This window comes from Brassica rapa, chromosome A03, assembly GCF_000309985.2.
Source record: "Brassica rapa cultivar Chiifu-401-42 chromosome A03, CAAS_Brap_v3.01, whole genome shotgun sequence".
Lineage (NCBI taxonomy): Eukaryota > Viridiplantae > Streptophyta > Magnoliopsida > Brassicales > Brassicaceae > Brassica > Brassica rapa.
The window spans coordinates 28,508,543-28,535,457 of NC_024797.2; the positions used below are offsets into that span (position 1 = coordinate 28,508,543).

Consider the following 26,915-nt stretch of genomic DNA (forward strand, 5'->3'; position numbering starts at 1 on the left):
CAAAGATTTAAACATAAGTAATTTTATGTTAAATTTAAATATTTGTTCATGTATTATAAAATTTATATGTCATTTGTTGTTTTTATTTTTGAATCCGGTTTGTGTTTCAAAAAATATCCATCAATTAAGAACTTGATAACCCGCAAAAACTGCTAAAACCAGAGTATGCATGTTGAACTTATGGGAGAGCTTATGGGTGATTGATATATAATCTAATTTTGTTTAAATTATTGTTTTTAAAATTTAAAATTTAATTTGTTATAAAATTTGTTTAAATTATATTTTTATGTGAAATAAAAAATAAATAATTTGAAATTTAAAAATTTACTATGTTTTTAAACATGGGATTTTCTTTTATTTTTAATATTAATATATTTATAATTATATTTTAAAATAAATTAAAAACTAAAATAGTTATATACAGTGAGGGTATGACTGGTTTCCCCGCTACCACCTGCAAACGCAACTTTTGCAGTTGGTAACGGTTGTTGGCGTTTTACAACAATCACTCAAACCGTTTTAAATCGTTTTGAACCGCTCCAAACCTCATAAATTCAAAAGCTGGTTCCAGCTAGCGTTTGCGGTTGCGGACAGTTGCGGGAGGATACTTTTTTTTTCTTTTTCTTAAAACAATATAAATACAAAAATTTAATTATTCAATAAAAAATTAAATTGGAATTATAAAAATACTAAAATATATCTATTATATTTGAATTAATATTATAAAATTTTTAAATAAAAATATTTTCTTTTATCTAAAAAAATTTATACCATAACTTTCTAAATATAATTTTTATATCTATTATAATATTATGATTTTTGATATTTTTATAATTTTATATAATATAAATATTGTTAATTTATTATTTAACTGATGTTGCATTTGGTAGTTAACCAGTCTTAAGTATCCCACAAACGCACCAATTTCTAACCGCATAACCAGTTGTACAAATCTCTTAAACCCGCTAGTAACCGCAACCACCCGCATCCGCAAACTTCCGCAACCGCAACGCTGCGTTTGAACCAGTTATGCCCTCAATCTAATAACTCAATGACCGGAAAATAATTAGATTCAACATCTAGACTGTGTTTAAAACATTAATTAAACCTTAGTTCATTCCCATTAATTTGTGTGGTGAAAATAATATTTATTAAAGTATAGTATCAATATTATTGTTTCCAAATGACATAATATTTATTTATTGGACTTCATCGTCGACAGTTTGTAATATTGAAAGTAGTGGATCACTCTGATCTGAGAAGTAGTTACAAAATTATTTTATTAGTAACATTCGTATATGACATAATTGGATCTGAAAATTTTGGAATAAAAGTGGAAGTTACAAATTATTTTATCAAGGTGGTTATATGATATATTTAGATAATCAATTAGATGCAGTTATATTTTAAGTTGGACTAAACATATATCAATAGGTCATGTTCCTAATTTAATAGTATTGATTTATGTGTCAATTTGATTGGTGTTAAAAGGTGGGGTGAATTTAAAGGTTCAACCTAAGTTCTGTCCTTCAAGTATGTATACTCAAGTAAATGTTAAAAATAATGGTCTGACTATCATAAATAAGACAAAGTATGGATTATGTTTTGCATTATTTCTTGTTTTTCTAGTAATGATCAAGCACTAATAATAGTACAGATACATAAATGAACAATAAAATGATTGTTACCGGGTCAATCATGCCTATGCAAGACTTTCAAAATCGCAGGAGATAACAGTAGGTTCAAGCTCAACCACATGTCACTCTTTGTTTATTTCACTGTATGTATGTGTTACTTTCTTCATCTAACGCTAATAAACTCCAGAGATAGTGCAGAGGAATTGATGAAACTGTTGTAAAATGAACATACCACTGAGACAGCTGTGATAAGGTCATACATAGCATCTGCTACTGGAACATGATAACACAACGGGGGAGGTCACCTGCAATACAAAAACAATTACAATTCGATAGCATCATAATATGCCAAACAACGATCCTATAATAACAAGTAATAATTTGCATTTCAAATTAATAATCTCCATTGGCACAAAAACTCAGAGAACCAGTAAGGCAGGGTAAAAGAACAGAGAGATAGCATTTTGAGTAGTGTTCAGAGTTTTAGAAAGTACAGAAAAGTAATGACAGAGTTTTTGGTCAAAGGTTGAGAGGTAGAGCAGACAAAATCCTACAGTGATGGTGATGTGGAGGAGGGTCGAGTGTGATGACAACTTGGGACCACACAATGTTTCCTCTAATCTCGAAAGTCTCCTTGCGTCTCACCAAAGAGATCTCCGCACACCAAATCTCCAACTTATGAGGAGGAACAAGCACATCCCAGAAGATCAACAAGTTGGGACCAGAGTTGCTCAGTTTGTGCCCGGGAAGTACTTGATCGAGTTCTTGAATCTTGATTCGCCTCGCTAACAACTCCGGTTTGACTGTCGTCTCCCAGTAATCCCACAACCGTCCAGCATAGCTGACCAGCTTGGAAGCAGCGAGAGTATCCCTGAGAGCCTCCAAGCCCATCACCTCTCTCCACGCAACCACCTCGGTTTCGGGGCTCTCCCATTTATGTGCCTCACACCACGTTACCAGCCCATCACTATTACTGCAATACACTACATTCTCTATCACATGCCAACCCCTATTAATTGGGTAGATTAGAGCATCAGCATTGAAGTATTATAACAAAAGTTCACACAGTTTTCCACACAAAAAAATATTAAAATATTTCAATAGTATTGAACCCGCGTCGCGCGAGGTCGCTGGGAAGACCCGGTATCATAACTGTTCTGCGGGCCCCACGCCACGCGGCGGCCCGCAATTGGATGAATATTAATTTTTTTTTTTTTTTTTTAAAAAAGAAAAGAAAAACGAAATTAAAATAATAATAATAGGAACATTGGGAATCGAGAAGAGAGGTTTACCAATGCTGATGGTCTTAGTCTATTCCCTTCTTTCCATTTGCTTTCACTTGGAATGTAGGATAAACATTGTCCTGTGCCAGTCATTGCAAGCATCTCCTTCTCCTCCTTTATCACAATCTTTTCGCACATTAAGGGACGACTACAATGAGGCGGGGGCATGGGGAGGGCATCCCAAGTCTGCTTCTTTGGGTCAAAAACCTCTCCCCATTTGCTGGACTTAGAGTCATCGCACCCTCCAAACACGTATATGGGAGGGGAGAGTGATCCACGTGTGGGATCGACAATCCAGGAACATGACACTCGACGAGGAGGCTCTTCCGCCAACCCTACCACCCATGATGTAGATCCCGCAACCATGTGCCACCATGCAAGATGCTTCCGGAGGCTGGTAAAAGTAAGACCGCACTGAGACCAGCCGCCTCTCAAGGGTTTTTGGGGAGAGGGTGAACCAGCGTGGATTTGGTTCTGGAGGGATGCTTAAGCTTTTCTTCTGTGCAGCCCGAAAGCGTTCTGAAGTTGTGCAACTCAGGCGTCAACAGTAGGGATCGGTGCCACTTGGAGACGAGAGATAAGGAATCATGTTCCGATTTTGAGATGCGGGCCAAGCAGCTTAGAACCATCTCTTCCGGCAACAAAGATAACCCACTCGGAGGACAAACCTTCAGTTTCTTCCTACGCGATAATGGCTCTTCCTCGCATGGATTATTCATCATCATCCACGTTCTAGTTGTGGCGAATCTAAGTCCTGACAAGAACGGAGGAAGAGAGATCGATTCAGCAAAGAGGGTAATGGCTGAAATCACTTCAAGCGAGAGGCGGAACGACAAACGCCGCCGTGAAGTTTTTGGGTATAAATAACCTCAAACTTTAAGTTACGTTTTGGAGGCCACTAATATCTTCTGACTCAATTTATATATGAGTAGGTACTTCCTTTTTTCTCTTTTTCCTTTTCTTTTGTGGATTGTGGTGTATGGATTTTATTATTTATTAATACAAACATACATTATCAATTAATATTATGATAAATTATTGTTTATATTCTCATTCAGAACAACGAATTATTTATATATATGGCACGAAATTTCATCAAAAAAATGTATATATATCTATATATATACATATATTTGTTATTGTTTTTATTTTTTTTGAAACTCTAATATATTACAAAATAGTTTTGAAAAATCTCTACATACATTATATTCATTAATAACAAACAAATTTTGAATCCACTGAATATTTCCTTTTTCATTATACAAAACTCAGTTTTTTATTTGATTAATATTTAATTATGTATTTTTATTTATTAATATTAAAAATTATGATTAAAATTATATATGAATCCTTTTTATTTTTAAAATACTTTTATTTTGGCTAATTAAATTAATTTATAATAAATTATCAGATCAAAATGAATAAATTTTAGCTATCTGTTATTATTAAATATATCATATATGCTATTATATGTATAATTATTTATTGGTTAAGCGTTACTTTATATATATGTGTAAACAAATACCCCATAAATTAAAATACCATATATATACAATTACAAACTTTTAGATAAGTGTATCTTAAGATTATTTAAAACACTAAAAATAAGTAAAATTAGATTCTGTTGTTAATATGGAATTCTTTTACAAATTATATAAGCAAAATTATTAACTAAAATGATTTAGAACATGACAAATAAGTAAAATTACTTAAAATCATAAATAAAAAAACATGACAAATTATAAATGGTTTTAAACTTCTCTAGAGACTGTATATGGAAAGTTTTTGAACACTTCATAAACAGTTTTTGAAAAAGTTTATTTACCATTATTTTCACCATATCGATATGTCAATATGGTTATATATATATCGTCAACCATGGTTTCACAATTCATCTGACGATATTAAACATGTTTTTACAGGTTAAGAAACATGTTTTAAGGGTTCAAAAACAAAACCGCCAAAATACAATTTCCCACAAATCCAATTTTCTTACTGAAATAAGAAAATCGTGTGTTTTTTTATCAAAATCGCAAAATCGCATTTTCTTGGCAAAATAACAAAAAAAAATCGTGTTTTCCTGCCAAAACCACAAAATTAAGATTTCTTACCAGTACCGCAAAATCGCATTTTTCCGTCAAAACAGTAAAATCATGTTTTTATGCTCGCAAAATCATGTTTTCCCGCCCAAACCGCAAAATCGTATTTTTCCGCCAAAACCGTAAAATTACATTTTTCAACAAATCGAGTTTTCCCACCAAATTTTTTTTTAAAAAAATCATGTTTTCTCATTAAAACCGCAAAATCGTGTTTTTCCAGCTAAAACCGTAAAATCGCATTTTCCCGCCAAAATCGCAAAATTACATTTTCAAACAAATCGTGTTTTCACACAAAAATATAAAATTATGCTTTCCGCCAAAAACCACAAAATTGTGTTTTTCTGCCAAACCCGCAATATTACATTTACCAACAAATTTAGTTTGCCCACATAACTATAAAATTATGTATTCCTCCCAAAACCGCAAAATCCTGTTTTTTTGCCAAAACTGCAAAATTACATTTACCAACAAAACTAGTTTTTCCACAAAAATATAAAATTACGTTTTCCCGCTAAAACCAAAAAATTACATTTACCAACAAATTCAATTTTCCCGCCAAAACCGTAAAATCACGTTTTCTTGCAAAACCAGCAAATCCCGTTTGCCCGTGAGAATAGTAAAATTGCACTTTCGCAAAAACCAAAAAGAATCACGTTTTGAGGCCAAAACCACAAATCAAAATTTTCTGCAAAAATCACAAAATCTAGTTTTCTTTTTGAAACATGAAAATTGTATTTCTTTTATCGAAATCGAGTTTTCTTAATAAATTGTTATTTACACTGAATGGGCTCATGGGCAGCCCAACAGGTAATGGTTCTATTTGGTTATGGTAATAAATGGTCATCTGGATACACATAAATGGGTCCGGCCCGACAATTTAACATCGCTAGTTAGTTTCTTTAATCTAAAAGAGCCCAATTTTGTCCTTTAATGGGGCTTAAGCCCAAAAGAAAATATTTCTTCATCACAAAGCCAGAAATCTCCGTACAAAGAGAAACCAAAACAAAGCTCTCTCGAGAAGAAACCGAAGAGAGAAGCAATCAATCATGGGTCAAGGACCGTCCGGTGGTTTGAACCGTCCAGGAGATCGCAAGCCCGACGGCAACGAAAAGAAGAGAAGAAATTCGAGCCGACAGCTCCACCGTCCCGCGTCGGAAGAAAGCAGCAGAAGCAAATAGAACCCGAGGCAGCGGCGCAGGTGACTCCTTCCACCAAATGCAAGCTCCGGCTGCTCAAAATGGAGCGGATCAAGGACTATCTCTTGATGGAGGAAGAGTTCGTGGCGAACCAGGAGAGGCTGAGGAAGATAGGTCTAAGGTCGATGATTTGAGAGGGACGCCAATGAGCGTTGGTAACCTAGAGGAGTTGATTGATGAGAATCACGCGATCGTGTCGTCTTCTGTTGGGCCTGAGTATTACGTTGGGATACTGTCTTTTGTTGATAAAGATCAGCTCGAGCCTGGGTGTTCGATTTTGATGCATACTAAGGTATTGTGAAATTAGGGGTTTAAAGATTGGATCTTTAGTGTGATTGTGAGATGTGTTGAATTGAGTTTTGTGTGTTTAGGTTTTGTTTGTTGTTGGTGTTTAGATTGGATCTTTGTTGTTATTATGATATGTCTTTGAATTGAGTTTTGTGTTTAGGTTCTGTCTGTTGTGATTTTTTCAGTGTGAAGTGGATTAGGGTTTAAAGATTGGATCTTTGTTTTGGTTATGAGATGTGTTGAGTTGGGTTTTGTGGTTAAGTTCTGTCTCTTGTGATTTTTCCTGTGTGAAGTGGATTAGGGTTTAAAGATTGAATCTTTGTTGTGGTTATGAGATGTGTTGAATTGGGTTTTGTGTTTTAGGTTCTGTCTGTTGTTGGGATTCTACACGATGAGGTGGATCCGATGGTGTCGGTGATGAAAGTTGAGAAGGCTCCGTTGGAGGTTTAGAGGCTCAGATTCAGGAGATTAAGGAAGCTGTTGAATTGCCTTTAACGCATCCTGAGTTGTATGAAAATATTGGTATTAAGCCTCCCAAGGGTGTGATTTTGTATGGTGAGCCTGGAACTGGGAAGACACTGCTTCCTAAGGTTTGCCTTTCTACTTATGGATATAACAAGTATTAATATTTGTTAGGACTATAGCTTAGTTACCTATTTAAGTTCAGATGCATTTAGGGTCGCTAGTGAAGTAGATTTTCTCTGATTGCAACATAGCTCTTCTTGTTATCTATCTAAGAAAACTTTTGAGGCTGTGGTCTAAGTAGAAAGATACGAAAAGGTGAAACCTTTTGTGCTGATCACCTAAGTTTCAGAAATTAGATCATAGGTTGAATGTTCTCTTAGATAGTGTGATGATCTTCTGAATCACTTGGGTTTAGTTAGTGTTTTTTTTTTTTTTTGGTTTTTCTCGGTCATAAACATGTCATTGCTGCAATTTGGTGGCTTATTTATTGTTTTGTTCATGTGGAAGTGAGCTCTTTCTATCTTGGTTTTCCCTTCTGGTTGTGGCGAATTCTACATCAGCTACATTTTTGAGAGTTGTTGGTTCTGAACTGATTCAGAAATATTTGAGAGATGGTCCCAAGCTTGTGAGGGAGCTTTTCAGAGTTGCCGATGACCTTTCACCATCAATCGTCTTCATCGATGAGATTGATGCTGTTGGTACCAAGCGATAAGTCAAACTAAAATGATCCTTATAACCTATTGTTTATCATAGATAGTAACTGATTAAAGATTGAAATAAAAACAGGTATGATGCCCAACTCAGGGGGTGAGCGTGAGATCCAAAGAACTATGTTGGAACTTCTGAACCAGCTTGACGGGTTTGATTGAAGGGGAGACGTAAAGGTCATCCTTGCAACAAACAGAATCGAGAGTCTTGACCCAGCACTACTTCGACCAGGACGTATTGATAGGAAAATCGAGTTCCCACTTCCAGATATCAAAACGAGAAGACGTATCTTCCAGGTAAATTAATTTATGCTGAGAAAAACAAACCAAATCACTAAAGTGTCTTGTTTCATTGAAAGAGGTTGTGTCTTTGTTTGAAAATAGATACACACATCAAAGATGACACTCTCGGAAGATGTGAACTTGGAAGAGTTTGTGATGACAAAAGACGAGTTCTCAGGTGCTGATATAAAGGCTATTTGCACTGAGGCTGGTCTCCGTATGAAGGTAAAAAAAGACTCTGAACCATTTGGTTTACCCGTACACACTTGGGGTCATGGAATCTAATGTTTGGTTGTGGTGTGTTCAGGTGACGCATCCGGATTTCAAGAAAGCAAAGGAGAAGGTTATGTTCAAGAAGAAAGAAGGCATCCCTGAAGGATCATCATCATCATCATCCTCCACAGTTTTCTTTATACATTTTGCTTCTGCGTAGGATCTTTCTGGTTATGTAAACTATTACCATCTGGTTTCCTTCATAATAACAGTTCTTCATTTCCATTTATGATCTGAAAAAGAAGTGAATACAACTTGGGAGAGTCAAAAGCCAAAACTCTTGGTACTATAATGTTGAACAACGTCATCTCTGCCCCCTTGATAAACAGCCTGCTCGGATTCTGATTTATTAGCAGTTTATACTTGCTTTCACTCTTTATCAGCAAGCCCATATTTACAATCGACTCAGCTGAGCTGGAGCCGATTCTTATCTCTTCTATCCACGAACAATAGAGCGGAAAAAAAAACATCAAAAACAAAGAACAAAGGAGATGGGAGAGTTTTGGCAGAGCAAGGGGAACTAAAAAGGTAGCTCTCTTTTTCTTAGTTGTGCGTAAATGGTGTTTCTTTTAATGCAAGATGAGAGTTGTTTACTTAGACACTGCAATGAAAAGAGTGGCCTTATGTGTAGGTGACTGTTTTTAAGCCACAAGTGAAAAGATGGCTACGATTACGTTACTGCCTCTTCTATCAGCAAAGCCTGGCTCATTCCTGGAGCCACTTTTAGTGTCAAGAAGAATGATTTTTACATCAAATGTTGCTTCTCACGCAATGCTAGGAAACAATCAACTCAGAGACTCCTCCTGCCTCTTTCCACTTGGCTTAAACTGTCAGTTTATGTTGTATCCTCATCGTAGTAGAGAAGCAAGATTCTCTTCCTGTTGCTGCAACATGTCAGTCAAGAGCGAAGTGCCTTCAGTTAAGAACGAGGAGCTTGTTTCTGGGGCTACCTTCACCAGGAAAGTACGAGCCATCCAGCCAGCCCTTTGGCGCTTTCGTCGACTTCACCGACGGACTAGTCCACGTCCCTCAGTTTAGTGACAACTTTGTCAAAGATGTCGCGATTGAACAAGAGGTGAAAGTAACGTTTGTGGAAGCTGACGTTGAGACCAAACGCATCTCCCTCACTATGCATGAGAATAACGCTCCTCCTCCCAGTGAAAGGAAAAGGAACGCTTCGAAAGGAGATGGGTTCAGCTCAAAGTATGCAAAAGGTCAGATGGAACTGTGAAGAACTTGACCAGGTCAGGAGCGTTTACCGACGAATGAGGAAGCAGATGATGGGTGGCGGCTCTTCGTTGCAAGCTGGATAAGAGGTTAAGGTTCGTGTGCTGAGGATAGCGAGAGGACATGTTACTTTAACTATGAAAGAGGAGGATATTACATTAGATCTAATAGAATTATTTTGCTGGATAATGGTAAGTTTGATGAAACGCTTAGTCAAGAAATTGTGCTTACAGAGCCACGAATCCGTTTGTGCTTGCTTTCCGTAAGAGCGAAGAGATTGCTGCGTTTTTGGACAAGAGGGAGGAGGAAGATGCAGAGTAAACCAGTAGAGCCTGTGAAGGAATCAGAAGCAGCTGAAGCCTCCATCTGTAAAAAAAATTTGTTCATGCAAATATGTGATTGGTTTGTCTACAACATTTTTTTACAGTTGACTTGACTGTTCATATCAATGGACGTATGGCTTAGTTGTTGGTATAGAACCCAAAACATTAGGATTGCCACATGCTAATATTTGAAACATTTTGCGTTAGATTTCAGATATTAGAACAATCCCCATTGCACAGAGAGTTCTCAAACAGAAAAAACAATATAACTATTTTGAGAAATGAGTTTTATTTAAAAACTAAAATTACATCACTTCTAAAGAGAATAGTGTTTCTATGGTTTTTCACCAAGATTTTTTTTAAAAAATCATTAGAGATATATATTTTTACTCTCTCTTATTTTAGATTATATTTTTCTAGTTCACAAAACTCTAGTAAAATACTTCTAATGGAAATGAACTTATAAATTAATACTAGGAATATATTTTTTTTTAAAGTAAAAAATATTTGATGCGTAAATATCGTTGAATTGCTTAAGAAAAATATAAGGAAAATAGTGTTTGCGTTTAATTATCCAATGATAACTGAGTAGCATGAGAAGAAGAGAGATAAGCTAATCAAGGAGCATCAGTGTTATAAATTAGAGGAAGATTAAAAAATGGTATATTTTCGAAGTGCAAATGCTGAGAACAAATTCATGAACAATTTAGGCAGCTTATACTTTAAATGGAATAATTAATTTAACAAGTCTTACGACAGTTGTGTTGGTTTTTTTTTTTTAAATGGTTATCTTTTCTTTTTATATTTATTTTCCTTTGCCTAAAATTCTTTCTCCTTTATTTATTTCCAAATTAAAATAGAAACCATATTTTATTGAGAAAAACATATATATTGTTCAAAAATATGATGGTTCATGGGAGATTTTTTTGATTATCTTTATTACGAAGGTGTATTTGATTTTTAGATAAATCATCTAAAATTTTAACAGTGAAACCTGATTGATTAGTACAGTTTAAATTAAACATAATAATTTGTTGAAAATTAACTTATAGTAATATGTCAATATATATATATCAAATATCATATACAAAAATGTATGTGATCATTTCAAAGATTAATTGGAACTTTTTAAATTTTTATGAAGTGGTTGTAATAAAAGTGAGTTCAATAAAAAAAAAAGTGAATTCAATGACAAAAGATGAGTCTAAAGGTTCACCAAAAAAAACGGTTGAGTTGAGACGTATTTATTAACAGAATTAGTAAATAAATTAAAGTGCAATATATATAATTAATTTAAACTTGGATTTTGTTTATGTAATTTTTTATCCTCTGGAATTTATCTTCTAACTCTAGAACATTATATATGACTATTTGATGGTTATACTTAAATTTTTTAAAATGGTAGTTTATTAAAAGTGTAAATCGTACATTTTGGTTATTATCTTTTTTATAGTAATACTTACTTTATCATAGAGAAAACAAAGTAATTTTGAAAATTCTTCAATAGATTGTGATTGTTCAACTATATAAATATATACTATCTAGAATCTCTTAAAGAGATGGATGAAATGTAAATTAACATATTTAATATTTATTAAGAAACTATATACGGTATGTAATCTATGTCGAATTATTTATATAACTGCTTAAGTATATTTTGTATTATTTCTAGATTTTATCTTCTGGTTATATTCCAAAATTACAGACTTATATTGCTGTTTTTAATATTGCTCTTTTAAATAAAAGAGAAAGTAAAGTAATTTTTTTTATTTTTGTGGATGTGATTGTTTTTTTTTGTGGATTGTGATTGTTCAATTATACATAACTACAAAGACATACGCATGCATATCCTCACACAACATCTCAAAATCTCTTACGTAAGTAGATGATTATGTGCATGATATATATATCGTTTTGTTTTTAGCTACGTTTCAGTAATCACTTTTGTGGTACATAAGTACTATACAACCAATAATAGCCAAAATTGAGTCTAAGAACATCTCCAACAATGACACCAAATTTAGTGTTGGAATTACATTAAATTTGGTGTTTTAGTGTTAATTTTTTTTGTCATCTCCAATAATAACACAAAATCTTACACCAAAAGCAATACTAAATATTATTTGATGTTTTCAGTTTTAAAACTTTTATATTTCTATTCTTTGTAATTGATAAATAATAATTTTGTTACATCTAGATTATATTTATATTTTATTATTTGTAAGTGATAAATAATAATAGTTGTTTACGAATTTAATTTGAATATAATAATAAAATAAAAATAAAAATTAAATTTTTAATTATATGAAAATAAATTAAAAATACAAATAATATAATATTATTTATGTTTAATTACAAATGTGATAGTAATTGATCTATATTATTAAATGAAACATATTAAAACGTATTTTAGAAATTTTGTGTGATGAATATTATTACATCACATGTGAAAATAAATTTAAAATAAAAATAATACAATATATTTATATTTAATTACAAATTTGATAGTAATTAAACTATATTTTTAAATGAAACATATTAAAATATGTATTTTAAAAATTTTGTATGATGAATAGTGTTACACCAAATTTGGTGTAACACTATTCACATTACACCAAATTTGGTGGGATGGTGTCAAATTTAGTGGAATGGTGTCAAATTTAGTGGAATGTTAGAGATGAAATCACACTAAATTTGATGTTTTGATACCTTGTTGGAGATGGCCTAAGAGATATCACTAAACAATATGATTGGTTGGGTACTCAATCAGTCCATCTTACTGTCAAATTTAACAGAGTCCTCTTAACCCAACGAACAGAAGTATATAAATAATGCTGAGAAAAAAAACAAAAAATAGGGATGACTGGGGAAACGACCTCATAACTGATCTTTGATCTACCAAGGAAATGGCAAAAATCAGATCGAGTCTGTGGGTTTTCTTTAATAAAAGAAAGATTTCAGTTTGTCTTCAACAATGAACATGATCTCCAGGAAGTTTTAGATAAAGGCTTTCAGACCTTTGATGATTGGGGATTGGCCATTGAAAGATGGATCGCGAAACCTCCTCCTGGCTACCTTGAATATGTATCAATCTGGGTTACAATCAGTAACATTCCTGTCAATCATTACACCAGGATTGCTATCCCGGACCTCAGTAATTTTGTTGGTCATGTAGAAGAAGTTGCTTTCGATCCTGAGAAGCTAAGAACCCAAGACTATGTCTGAGTTAAGATACGCTTTCATGTCTCAAAACCTCTGAAGAAATCAAGAGTGTTGAATCTCTCAGGTGGTGGTCAAACCATTATCTACTATTACTATGAAAGAGTGCAGAAGCGATGTTACTATTGTCAAAGACTAACGCATGCAAAGGAGAGATGTCCTTTTCTGGCGAATGCACAAAGCTCCAATGCTCCATCTTCTAGTTACATGTCCTTATCAGCTTCCTCAAGCCCCTTTAGTTCTGTCTGAAAATGATCCGCTTTATAGTGTCTTAAAGGAAGATCAAGTAGGAATTCATCATATCTCGGGTCGGCCTCATATTGTTCCGGAGATACTAGAAGAAATGCGTAATTATCTTCTTGCTTCTTGTAAAGAAGATAGACATGTTCGTGAGCAAAGGGTTATCTCCTTTGTTAAAGAAGCAGAACAGAACTTCACCTCTCAGAAGACAATTCTCCAACTAATCCCTCCTCCTATCTTTACAACTGATCTAAATAAGGGAAAAAGTGTCGTGTTTGATTATGATGAAAATAATCAGGGGTTTCAACCTCACCTCGCGAGCTCTCAACCTAAGCTAATGGCATAAGCAATATCAGTGGAGCAATCTCTGATCAATCCAATCACAAATGTCTTCTACCGTTGACGTTACAAGCTCCTCCACGCTCCATGGTTCAGCAAATAAGCCAACCCATGATCTTCTCTTCCAAGGCGATAGTAGCGGAAGGTTCAGGGAAGGCATCTGGAGTTCAACCAAAAGTCAAGAGAACACCAGGGAGATACAGGAAAATTAACAAATCTCAGAAGACTATCCAAGAAGGTTCAAAGACCGTTGAAGACAAAGTTCCCACGAAAAGGAAAGTACAGAAGAAACTAAAGGCTGAAGGTGATTTGGAGGGTGAATCCAAGGATGCTAAGAGCAATGCATCATTGATGGTCCCACGGGAGGAACCTTCCAACGCTTAATATGTCTATCATCAGCTGGAATTGTCGGGGAGGGGGACGTCCTCAGGAACTGACAATCCAAAGACTCATAGAGTTACGACGTACTTCCCTGAGATCCTTTTTCTTATGAAAACAATGAATCATCGGAATACTTTAGTAGATCTTATAAGTTGGGCTAGGATATGATCGTTTGTACACTGTAGACCCTGTAAATACTGCTGGTGGTCTTGCTTTTTTTTGGAAAAACAGTGTAGATGTTCATATCTTGTATGCAGACAAGAACCTTTTGGATGTACAAATATTATATGAAGATAAGCAGTTCTACTTGTCTTGCGTTTATGGTAATCCTATTATTAGTCTTCGTCATATTGTTTGGGAGCGTCTTTCCCTTTTCGGAGTAAATCGTAAGAGCAGTTGGTGCATAGTAGGCGATTTTAACGAGATTTTAAATAACTCGGAGAAGACTGGAGGTCCTCGCAAAAGTGACAATTCCTTTATACCTTTTGCTTCTATGATAGATGCTTGTAAAATGACTGAACTTCCCGGCACAGGAAACAATCTTACTTGGGGAGGAAAAAGAGGTAATCTTTGGATTCAAAGTAAGCTAGATAGAGCTTTTGGTAACATTGAATGGTTCAAGTAATTTTCAGCTTCAAATCAAGCCTTTCTAGCTAAGAGAGGATCAGATCATCGGCATGTAGTGATTAAACTCATGTCCTCACAAGATACTTATAAAGGTTCCATTCGATTTGATAAAAGAATGCTTCATAAGCTGTTGGTGATATTTGGTGTTTTATACATCTTGTATATATGCTTTTCAATTGGTTTTCAAGTCTTTATCGAGTCTTCCTAGTCCCTTTCGAGTCATTACAGGTCTGGAGTTGCATTGGATGGGAGATGGACCAGCTGGAACAATAGAGGCAGAAAACAGTGCAATTTGGTGATTTTCACGCAGAACAGTCTTGATGGCTGTTCCGGATAGCGGAGCAACCCGAGTGACTGTTCCGAGTGAGTGTTCCAGCGGCAGAGATTTTGAAGGAAACTACAACTTATTTCGGGATTTGCCCTAATCTCTCTATTTTCTCTCCCAGCCGCCTGTGGCTTTGAGATATCTTCTTTTTCTGTTTTTTCTTATCATTCTACGCTAGTTTACAGAGAGGAACCAGACCCAAAAACTCCATTGTTGGATTTGCTTATTGTAAAGGGAGAAGGATCTCTACACTCTTGAGAAGAATCCTGAACCCTATCTCTTTTATTTTATTGATTCAGCATGTTTTTTTCATCTGTTATCTCTGTGTTCTCAGTAGCTATGGCTGAGTAGTCATCTTGCTTAGTCTAGGGTGTTAGGGTGTTAGATCCGTGAGTTAAACATAGATAAGTGAAACCATTGATTGTCTTCATTCATATATGTTCTTAATGCTTGCATTAATCTGGCCGCTTAATGTTAGATTCTAGGTTTAATCTGTTCATTAACCGTGTAATAGGTTGCTAGATCTGTTATGAATGAGCCTAGCATCCATAATCAGCGAAAGTAGATATTAGGGTGTTTGGTGAACCTATCGGACTTGATCTCTATTGCTTGCTGTCGCATCTTGATCCAAACGAGAGTTTAGGTATCAAGATCGATCAGCATAGGGAGCAGTACCACGACAGTGGACTGTTCTACTTGAGTGATCCGAGTTCTAGACTGGTCTTTAATCGAACTTGAATAATTGTTTGGCTCACACTTGCTTAACACCCGATCAAACCACCCTAGGCTAGCATTTTTAATTATCTGAATTCTTTAATTAATCTTGTTACTTGTTTCTACGAAACCCTCAAATCTTAAAACCCCCATATTGTTTTAGCTTGATATTGATCCCATAAAGATAAAGTGTAACCGTTGGTCTCTGTGGATTCGATCCTAAAGTGCTACATCGACATACCATTCGATTGTGGTAGTGTGCACATTAGGTTATTTGGTGTGCGTATACACGTAATATCAAATTGGCGCCGTTGCCGGGGACCATCTTTTTACCTTTATTTTTCGGTTATTTATTTAGTCTAAGACCTCTAACTTGCCTTATCCTTTTTGTTGCAGCTAATGTTCCAGGTGCATGACCAGTAGACATACTCGGAGAAACGCACAAGGAGAGTTAGTTACATTTACCAACCAGGAGCTAGCAAGGTTAGAAAGAACAAATCGTCAACAGCCAAGGCAAACCGACACCACTATGGGTGATCACGCCAATCAGGATGATCTCGCTGCGGCTATGGCACTCATGCAGCAGCAGATGCAACAAATGCAGCAGACCATCCAAGCTCAGCAGGATGCTGCTGAACAGGCTGCTCTCGCGCAGCAGGAACAACAGGCGCAGACTGTTCCAATCGGGCAGAGAAACCTTCCGCGTAACATCCCTACTACGCGTTCTGCCATTGTTCCTCCACTCTGCACCAGGCAGGACTTCGAGATCAAGCCTGCTTTGATCGGTCTAGTACAGAGAAAAATGTTCTCTGGTCTCTCTACAGAAATTCCAATGGAGCATATTGAGAGCTTCGAAAAAGTCTGTAGTTTCACTCGCACTAATGGTGTTCCACCAGATTACATCAGGTGCATGTTATTTCCATTCTCTCTTGATGGAAAAGCTGCACGGTGGTTGAACTCTCTCCTTACCGGCTCTCTCACTTCATGGGAACAGGTCCGATCAGCGTTCCTCAGTTATTTCTACTCTAAGGCGAGAACAACTGCATTGAGGAACAAGATCACCTCCTTCAAACAGCTCACTGATGAGCCTTTCTGCGACGCATGGGAGCGCTTCAATGACTATCGCAGAGAATGTCCTCACCATGGATTTGATGATGATTATCTCCTGGATATTTTCTATGATGGAATGGACTGGAAATACCAAGGTGCTCTAAACTCTGCGAGCAATGGAGATTTCATGACTCAAACCACTGCTGGAGCATTTAAGCTGATTGAGAACATGGCTGGTAGCTCAGCTAATAAGAAAGAGGAGAGTGATTGCTCCATGAAATGGAACAGTTCTGACGCCCAGAAAATGGATGAGCTGACTGCCAAGGTTGATCAGCTACTGAAAAACAACCAAGGGCACGTTTTCAGCATGGAGCAAGCTACAGCTAGGCATATTCAGAACCAGAACAAGCGACAACCGCAGAGCAATCAGCAAGCTGTTCCAGCTAACGGGAACAATCAACCAGATGAGCTGAAGGGTCTTGGTATGATGATGCAACAATTGTTGCAGGGTCAGTCCAAGGCGTTGAATCAGGTAACCACAGAAATGGATACCAGGATGGGCAACATGTTCACTGAGCTGAATAACAAGTATGACAATCTTGCAATCCATATGAGAAAGATCGATGTTCAGCTTGCTCAAACAGTTGAGAGTGTCAAGAGGCAACAAGAGACGCTCCCTGGAAGAACTGATAAAAATCCTAGGACTGAACACTGTAATGCAATAGAACAGCCGTTTGCTGAGACTGTTCCAGGCGCAGAAGAGAGAGCAGAGCAACCTACTAGCTCTGCAGTAACTGCTCCCGACAAATCTGCTGAAACTCCACCAGTGCGAGTCTATGTTCCTAAGGTTCCCTATCCAATTCCACCTAGACATCTGATGGATCCCATTAGTGAAGAGCAGCTGATAGGTTTTAACAAGATGGTGAGAAGGCTTCCTAAAGAACTTGCATTCGAAGATGCTCTGCAGATTCGTCCATTGCTCTAGTTCTTTAAATACTGTAGAGAGACTCAAGAGGAGATCAAGGACCTCTATACCAAAGCACTGTCTACACCAGCACTGAAGGTATTGCCTAAGGTTGATGATCCTGGAAAGTTTGTTTTCCCATGTTCCATCGCAGGAACAACCTTCAAGGATGCTCTTTGTGACTCTGGTTCTTGTGTGAATCTCGTCTCAAAGGCTATTGTAGATGATTTGGGTATTGCTGATGTTGAGCGTTCTCAGCTGACCCTGACCTTTGCAAACTCTTCCAGAGCAGTCCCATATGGAACCATCCGCAGCCTTCATGTTCAAGTAAGGGAATGCATTGTTCCTGCTGAGTTTCAAGTTGTTGAGATGAACAAGGATCATGAGATGCCTTTGATATTTGGAAGGACATTCATGGCTACTGTTGGAGCAACCATCGATATGCGCAACAAGAGAGTCTGCTTCTCCAACATCAACAAGAAAGTTTTCTACAAGGTTGTACCCACCAGATCTTCCTCATCACACGCCTCTTGCATCTCAGTGTTTGATGTAGAAAAGCTGAAGGTTGTTCCAGAGAAGGAGCATGGTGATAAGGGTGAGAGCAGGCTGTTTTCTGATGAAGATCCTAGCACTTATCATACTAAATTCAGAGGGAATTCAAGGGTGAAACAGAAAGTCCAGAAGAAAAGGGTCAAGGGAGATCCTACAATGACTTTGATACCTCTCAAGTGTGATGAGAACTCCATTAAGTATGAGGTAAAGTGCAAGGGTACCTCCAAACCGTTCTCTAAAGTCAGAGCCATTCTCACACATGAGCTGAAGGAGAAAGGGGACGCTGCTGTGAAAGGGTTGCTGAGCAGAGTTTTGAAGCTGAACATGTCTGATTGTGGAGCTTGTTTTGGAACAGGCCCTCCTGCTCAACCCGACTGATCCCAGTCACCAAGTCAAGCTAGAGACTTAAACCAAGCGCTTGGTGGGAGGCAACCCACTGGTAAGTGTCATTAACATTAGAATTTTCTTTTTATTTATTTTTGTTTTTAGTTTGTTGAGTCTCGGGTCATAAATCAGAAAATCCGAGACCCTTGACTGAAGCAAGCAGCTGGTTGCTCTCATTCCAGAGCATCCTTTACCGGAGCAACCGTGTCTTGCTCTGTCAGGCTGCTCTGCGCCAGGTAAGTATCTCGACCCAAAAAAAAAAAAATTATTTTTGTTTACTCCTTCTCTCTGATTTATTTTCACACCAGGGACGTTGTGAAGTAAGTCTGGGGGAGGGTTTTTCATCGTTTACTAACTCGTTTCTTTCTTTTGTTTTTCTTTTGGGTCAATTTGAGTCAGTTTTTATTGAGTCAGTCAAAATTTTGTGGGAATTAGGATTTTATTCTGTGTTGATCACTGACCACCTCGTGCTTTAGTTATCTTATTCAGTGACCTTAGCAGTGACAAAAGACACACATGTGGATCTGGAACACCCTGATATATCTCACTTGATTCTCCAAAAGTTCTCAGCCGATCAGGTTACACTGGGTAGACTTAACTCCACCTTACTTGAACCTAATCTTAACTGAAATTCTTCTTGTTATGGGCATTAGATCAGGGAAACGAGAACACACTCAGGACTTCTTATCCTTTTTATCCATCTTGCTGATCCTGAGTGGCTAGCTCATCTTTAGCTAGTTTCCACCCTGCACCTTAGCGTTTATTTCACCTTCATGCATTTGTTTTTCAGTGTCATATGTGCACATATGTGCAAAAAGGTCGGAGAGGAAAAGATCAACGCAGCCTCCTACTCGTTACTGCTGCAGAAATTATGTCAGAAAGGAGAACAAGCAGATTAAGAGAGCAACCGCTCCATAACCAATGAACTGCGCAAGAGCAGGGGTGGAGAACCAGAATGGTCGCGAAATCAGAACCACCAGTGGCACTCAGAACGATCATGTATTACCTCTTTCTTCGTCACATCACCATATCAGTCTTCAAAAAAAAAAAAAAAACGAGATTAATGTGATGGAGAAGGGGAAGAAAGAAAAGAAACATGGAGCCACTGGAAAGGTCGAGCAAGAAGTTGGTACCAAGTATTGAAGAGTGTGTAGAGGAAAGTGGAAAGCAGAACAATCAGTTGTCTGCTCTGTCATCAGAACAGTCGCACCAGATAGAGCAAAAACGAGTAGAGGCTGTGGACATCAATGGATCTATCCTCTCTTGCCATTTTGTGTGATATCCTGCATCCTCTTCAATGAAATGGTAGCCCCTAAACACTATTAACTCCATCATTAAATAGCCTGTTCCACACCTAGACCGTCTACCCTGAATGATGCCTGCGATGAGAAGCTCACGCTACTCTTAAATGAATGTAGGGAGTTCTGTCTCGATAGTGTTGCTTTTTCAGGTTTGAGATGAAGAGTATGGAGCCGATTTTTGAACAGCAGTCAGTGGGGTTCCGGTAAGGGTGTGTTGTCCTAGTTTTACTGCTTGTATGGTTCAGAGATTTGTGGTTAAAGTATGGTTCCTGAGAATAGGAGAATTCCCACACTTTCAAACATTTCTCCCTGTTCTTGATACTTGACATTGTTTGAGGACAAACAAGGATCTAAGTCTGGAGGAATTGATATATGGTGTTTTATACATCTTGTATATATGCTTTTCAATTGGTTTTCAAGTCTTTATCGAGTCTTCCTAGTCCCTTTCGAGTCATTACAGGTCTGGAGTTGCATTGGATGGGAGATGGACCAGCTGGAACAATAGAGGCAGAAAACAGTGCAATTTGGTGATTTTCACGCAGAACAGTCTTGATGGCTGTTCCGGATAGCGGAGCAACCCGAGTGACTGTTCCGAGTGAGTGTTCCAGCGGCAGAGATTTTGAAGGAAACTACAACTTATTTCGGGATTTGCCCTAATCTCTCTATTTTCTCTCCCAGCCGCATGTGGCTTTGAGATATCTTCTTTTCTGTTTTTTCTTATCATTCTACGCTAGTTTACAGAGAGGAACCAGACCCAAAAACTCCATTGTTGGATTTGCTTATTGTAAAGGGAGAAGGATCTCTACACTCTTGAGAAGAATCTTGAACCCTATCTCTTTTATTTTATTGATTCAGCATTGTTTCTTCATCTGTTATCTTTGTGTTCTCAGTAGCTATGGCTGAGTAGTCATCTTGCTTAGTCTAGGGTGTTAGGGTGTTAGATCCGTGAGTTAAACATAGATAAGTGAAACCATTGATTGTCTTCATTCATATCTGTTCTTAATGCTTGCATTAATCTGGCCGCTTAATGTTAGATTCTAGGTTTAACCTGTTCATTAACCGTGTAATAGGTTGCTAGATCTGTTATGAATGAGCCTAGCATCCCTAATCAGCGAAAGTAGATATTAGGGTGTTTGGTGAACCTATCGGACTTGATCTCTATTGCTTGTTGTCGCATCTTGATCCAAACGAGAGTTTAGGTATCAAGATCGATCAGCATAGGGAGCAGTACCACGACAGTGGACTGTTCTACTTGAGTGATCCGAGTTCTAGACTGGTCTTTAATCGAACTTGAATAATTGTTTGGCTCACACTTGCTTAACACCCGATCAAACCACCCTAGGCTAGCATTTTTAATTATCTGAATTATTTAATTAATCTTGTTACTTGTTTCTACGAAACCCTCAAATCTTAAAACCCCCATATTGTTTTAGCTTGATATTGATCCCATAAAGATAAAGTGTAACCGTTGGTCTCTGTGGATTCGATCCTAAAGTGCTACATCGACATACCATTCGATTGTGGTAGTGTGCACATTAGGTTATTTGGTGTGCGTATACACGTAATATCAGTTGGTCAAAGAAGCTATTCAAATGGCTTGGAACAATCCAGTTTGTTTCGCCTCCTCTTCGGTTTCTTCTCGTCTTCACCAGTGAAGGAAAGCACTCAGTCAATGGAAAAAGGAGAATTCTGCTAACTCTCAAGTAAGGATTATCAAACTTCAAGATGAACTTGAACAAGTACAATCCTCTTCTAATCCCTCAACTCTCAAGATGGAAAGCCTCAAGAAAGATCTTATATTGGCTTATAGAGATTAGGAGAACTTTTGGAAACAAAAAAAGTAAAGATGATTGGATTTTGTATGGCGATGGTAATACCAAGGTGTTTCATGTAGCGGTTAAGATTGATAGGGCAAAGAACGCAATCGTCAAACTCTCTGATAAGAATGGCAACATTCAAAGGTCTGAAGCTTCTAAAGGTCAAGTCGCCATTCAATATTTCAAAGATCTTTTTTAATCTTCAAACTCTGAAGATTATGGACTCATGTAAAGAGATCTCTCGCCTAGAGTATTAGAAAAAATGAATCACTATCTTACTCAAAAAGTAACTCCTGAAGACGTTAAGGATGCAGTTTTTTCTATCAAGCCAGATAGTGCTCCAGGTGCGGATGGGATGTCTGGTTTTTTCTTTCAATCTTACTGGGACATTGTTGGTGATCAGCTAACAAGAGAAGTTCTATCTTTTTTTTATTCTGGTATTATGCCTTCTGAATGGAACTACACGTAAATATGTCTAATTCCTAAGAAGTCTAATGCCTCTCTAATGACTGACCTTCGTCCTATCAGTCTCTGCTCGGTAATGTACAAGACAATCTCGAAGATCCTTGCCTCAAGACTTAAAGCTTGTCTCCCTGACATAGTCTCGTCTTCACAGTCTGCATTTGTCTCAGAGAGGCTTATATCTGATAACATTATATTGGCTCATGAAGCGGTTCATTTTCTGCGTACACATGATTATATTTCTCGGAATTTTATGGCTGCGAAAACGGATATGTCAAAAGCTTTTGATAGAGTCGAGTGGAACTATTTAGAGGCGATTTTGTCATCTCTTGGATTTGATGGCAAATGGATTTCTTGGATCATGGCCTGTGTATCAACGGTAAAGTATTATGTTCTTCTCAATGGCCAATCCTATGGTTCCATCTCTCCGGAACGAGGCTTAAGACAAGGTGATCCGATATCTCCTTTCTTATTTGTCTATGTGCTAAAGGTTTTACTCACCTGCTCAATAAAGCTTCAGACAATGGATCTTTGCAAGGTATTCAGTTCTCCAGTGATGGGCCACAGATTCACCATTTGTTTTTTGCAGACGACAGTCTGTTTCTCTTTAAGGCAGACTTGGCTCAATATCTTGCTTTTCAAGAGGTTTTCAACAAATATGAAGAAGCCACATGACAGATCATTAATCTTGCAACGTCTCTACGTTTGGGAAAAATATTGATCAGTGTTTGAAAGAACAAATTCAAGCTACATTGGGTATCTACTCAGAAGGTGGAGCTGGATCTTACTTAGGCCTTCCTGAATGCTTTAGTGGTTCTAAAGTTGAGTTGCTTAATTACATCCAAGACAAGATGAAGGGAAGAATGTCTGGTTGGTATTCTAAGTTTCTCTCTCAGGCAGGGAAGGAAATTATTTTGAAATCAGTAGCTCTAACCATGCCTATTCACGCTATGAGTTGTTTCAGACTCCCAAAAACAACATGTAAGAATCTAACTTCAGCCATGTCGGCTTTTTGGTGGAGCTCTCATGAAGACAAAGGTAAAGTACACTGGCTCAGTTGGGACAAGCTATGTATTCCTAAAGAATGAGGTGGAATGGGTTTCAAAGAAATTGAAATCTTTAATCACGCTCTGCTTGCCAAACAAGTTTGGTGAATCCTCTCATCTCCTACTTCCTTACTAAGCAGATTTTTAAAGAACAGATATTTTTCGGAGAAGGAATTTTTATCTGCTCCTTTAGGCTGTAGACCTTCTTTTGCTTGGAGAAGTATTCTCTATGGTAGAGAGCTATTGGTAAAGGGATTAAGACACATGGTAGGGGATGGTAAATCTCTATCAGTCTGATCAACCCCTTGGCTTGTAGATGGTGATATGATGTGCATACCTCTAATGAAGAATATTTTGGTTGACCTAAATCTTAGAGTAAGTAACCCTCCTTAGATAACACTCATCACTGGAACCTCTTTTTTCTGAATGACCTCTTCTATCCTAAAGATATAAATATTATTCTCAAGATAAAGCCAGTTATAACTTCTCTAGATTTCTTCATTTGGAATCATTTTCGATCTGGAGATTACTCTGTAAGGTCTGGTTATTGGTTTGCTGAGAAGGAAGCCAGCAAAGAATCTTTTATTGCTAGTGGTTTGCGATCATCTTTAAATGGTATCAAGGATTGTATTTGGTCTCTCAAAACTGAACCAAAAATCAAGATCTTTCTATGGAAAGCTATCAGTGGAGCTTTATCTGTAGCTGATAATCTTATAGATCGTGGTATGAAAATAGATACACGGTGCCAGATTTGTGGATTGGAAGGTGAATCAATTAATCACGTCCTATTTTCTTGTACCATTGCGAGACAAACATGGGCAAACAGTAACTTCCCCCATCCTCAAGAAGGTTTTGACCCCTCATCTATCTACTCCAACATTTACTATGTTTTAAAGACAAGGAGCAACCTTTTTTTCTTGAACATATCAGAAAAAGTGGACCTTGGATCATTTGGTCTATATGGAAGAATAGGAACTCTTTCTTTTTTGAAGGGAAATTATCTCTAGGTCCCTCCTTTGCTAAATCTATTCTTCAAGAAGTCGACCACTGGTTCATGATTAAGGAAGCTGAATGTCATGAAAAAGCCATAGATTTGGAAAGGAAAAAAAGGATTATATATGAATGGAAACCTCCCCCAAAAGATTGGTTAAAATGTGACATAGCTTCTGCTTGGAACAAATCAAATCAACAGAGTGGAGCTTCTTGGGTCATTAGAAACAACGAAGATAAAGTGGTCATGCACGCTAAAAGATTTTTTGTTGGAATTCATAGCAAATTTGAAGCTTTTTTTGAAAGTTACAGCTGGACACTTGAGAGTATGAAGAACCTCCACTTAAATGCTATCATATTTGCCAGTGAAGACAGTGATATTATTGGAGCTCTATCCAAACCTTCAGCTTGGCCTTCGCTCAGATTTCAATCCTCTACTCTACTAAATTGCTTGCAAGACATTGTTGATTGGAAAGTCCATTTCAATTCTCACCAACACATTTTTGGAGCAAAGCTTATTGCTAGAAGTGTGATTAAAAAAGATCTATATCAATCTTATATTGCTGTTGGTTTCATCTTTTTGTTTAAGCCACTTTTAGATTGATGTTGATCCTTTGTAAAAAACTCTGTTTTCATTATAATTCAATGAAAGTAATAGTGTTAAAAGAAAAAAGGGATGACTGAGGAAGACAAGAAAGAGGAATTTGGTGCTTGGTGTATGTTTGTAAGCATTAAATTAGAAAAGAAGAGAAGTGAGGAACATTTAATAAGGAAGAGAATAAATATGGGAAGAAACGACAAACAAGAATCCGACAAAGATTTGGAAGCGTGAAAACTCAATATCTACAATCAATTTGACGGTGGACCAATTAATATGGTTCGAATTAGATTAGGTTTTTTAAGAGATTATCAAATTTTAATTTTTCATTGATTATAACCAAACTATAACTAGAAAATATAAGAACAACTCAAATGTTATTTATTATCTGAAACATACCTAAAACATTTTTAATACTTGCGAAAAAATTTAGGACAAAATAAATGAACGTTTTGAACTTTTGAGTTCTTTATACGCATCAGTTTAACTAGGTGTAAACTAGGCATATATTAAATATACTGTATTATATATATACATAATTACGTATGATAGACGTATAGTTAAGCACAGTATATTGTAATAATTTCTTGGAAATTGAAATTACAGGAAAGGGAATATTAGGGATCTTCAAACCCTAGGACATTGACTCCTTCGAGAAATTGGTCTTGTTCCTTGTTGGTCTTATTTTTGTAACTCGTTTACGCTTAGATACAGGTTCTATTTGTGTGCGTCATATGACATAATGCTCTCGTCATCTTGTGGGTAAGTGGCAAACATTTTTCTTATTACATCTCATTTTTTGTCAACTTTCTATTACATCTGATATTTCTTTAAAAACCATTTTCCTCGATTTAATCTAGTGTTGCATATAGGGACATATATATATATATATATATGCCATCTCTAGCATAGTTAAATGCATGGTATAAAATCTAGAACTCATAACAAAAAAAAAAACAATTGGTTGTTTATGAATTCTTTTTTTTTTGTAAAAGATAGTAGTTGTTTATGAATTCATTGTTTAGGTTTATAGTAGTGCTATACTGAATTCTTAGAAAATATGTTCATAAGTTTTATCAGCGAATATAAAAGTACTTTTTATTTGATACTCCTCTACGGTGAGTTTATTTCACGATGAAATGATATCAAGACATATGTCTTACGATCTTACCTTACTTTACAACGAAAAATAAGGAACAAAAATAGTAACATACACTTTAAAAGAAAAATGCTGGGCAATTTGATCAACCGATGTAATACTGACGCAAACGTACAGATATTGTGACCCGTTTCACGGTATTCCGTTAGTTAAATACAGAGTTTGTTAAATGTATTTCCGTTATTGCGAATATAGAAATCCCTACGCAACACATTTCAGTAATTTATACGTCAGCAGAAAAAGAATCTTTGAAAAAATAAAAGAATCTTCTTGTCCATAACTTTTTTCATATCTTCAATTGGAGAATTACTAGTTCGTTACAGTAATTTGTAATATGCACGCTTTTAACACTCATCAGCAATCGACGAGACCACTATATATATATATTTACATATATAAAGTTATAGGTTAATACAAGTGCAAACATAAGTATGCACGCTTTTAACACTTCATTGAATATTTTGTGAAATTCTTTTATCAACAAATCTTGTAGTTGAAACCGTATAACTTTTAATTTAGTCTGGGAGTAGTAAATAATGGCAAAAATGGTTAGCTCGGCTACTACCTACAAATCCCTAGTACTGTATATGTCCAGAAATCATTGCGAGTTTGTAACTAGTTAACTAATCTAAACCGTTAGATCAAAGAAGCAATCTTACTAACTGAAGAATGATTAAGATTGAAAAGGATAATTAAATCCTCAATTGATATGATGATAAGGCGGATGCTAACCATAGATGCAAGACACCTATGATATACCCAAAAAAATATTTAGTAATATATTTTAGAGCAACTTATACATTACACAATATTCGAATAATAATTTTCCTTGATTTAAAATACTGCTTGTTTGTTTTTCTCAACTCATGATTTTATTTAAAATAATAAAAGTAGCTATCACCTTTTTGCCCCACTTTATGATAAAGCTAAAAGCATGGGAAAAAAAGTAAATATAAGATATAAAATA

The 26,915-nt window shown here is 36.4% G+C and overlaps 1 protein-coding gene, 1 non-coding gene and 1 pseudogene across 2 annotated transcripts; 1 reads left to right on the forward strand and 2 right to left on the reverse strand.

The window, feature by feature from the left end:
• Positions 1-2,156: 2,156 nt before the first annotated feature.
• LOC103861868 (putative F-box/kelch-repeat protein At3g24610) lies at positions 2,157-3,286 on the reverse strand. The gene is made up of 2 exons (XM_033287434.1): positions 2,904-3,286; positions 2,157-2,646 (listed from the first exon to the last, which is right to left on the reverse strand). The coding sequence occupies exons 1-2, from the start codon at positions 3,284-3,286 to the stop codon at positions 2,157-2,159; spliced, it is 873 nt and encodes a 290-aa protein (XP_033143325.1).
• On the forward strand, positions 3,214-8,537 carry LOC103861869 (annotated as a pseudogene).
• An 8,130-nt stretch (positions 8,538-16,667) lies between these two features.
• LOC117133141 lies at positions 16,668-16,774 on the reverse strand. Its single transcript, XR_004456982.1, has one exon. It is a non-coding gene; the product is annotated as a small nucleolar RNA R71 (small nucleolar RNA).
• Positions 16,775-26,915: the final 10,141 nt, after the last annotated feature.

Coding starts and splice junctions, on each gene's coding strand:
- LOC103861868 (XM_033287434.1), bottom strand. CDS start 3,286: ATGGTTGCGGGATCTACATCATGGGTGGTAGGGTTGGCGGAAGAGCCT. Junction 2,647..2,903: donor CTCTCTTCTCGATTCCCAAT/GTTCCTATTATT, acceptor CCCAATTAATAG/GGGTTGGCATGTGATAGAGA.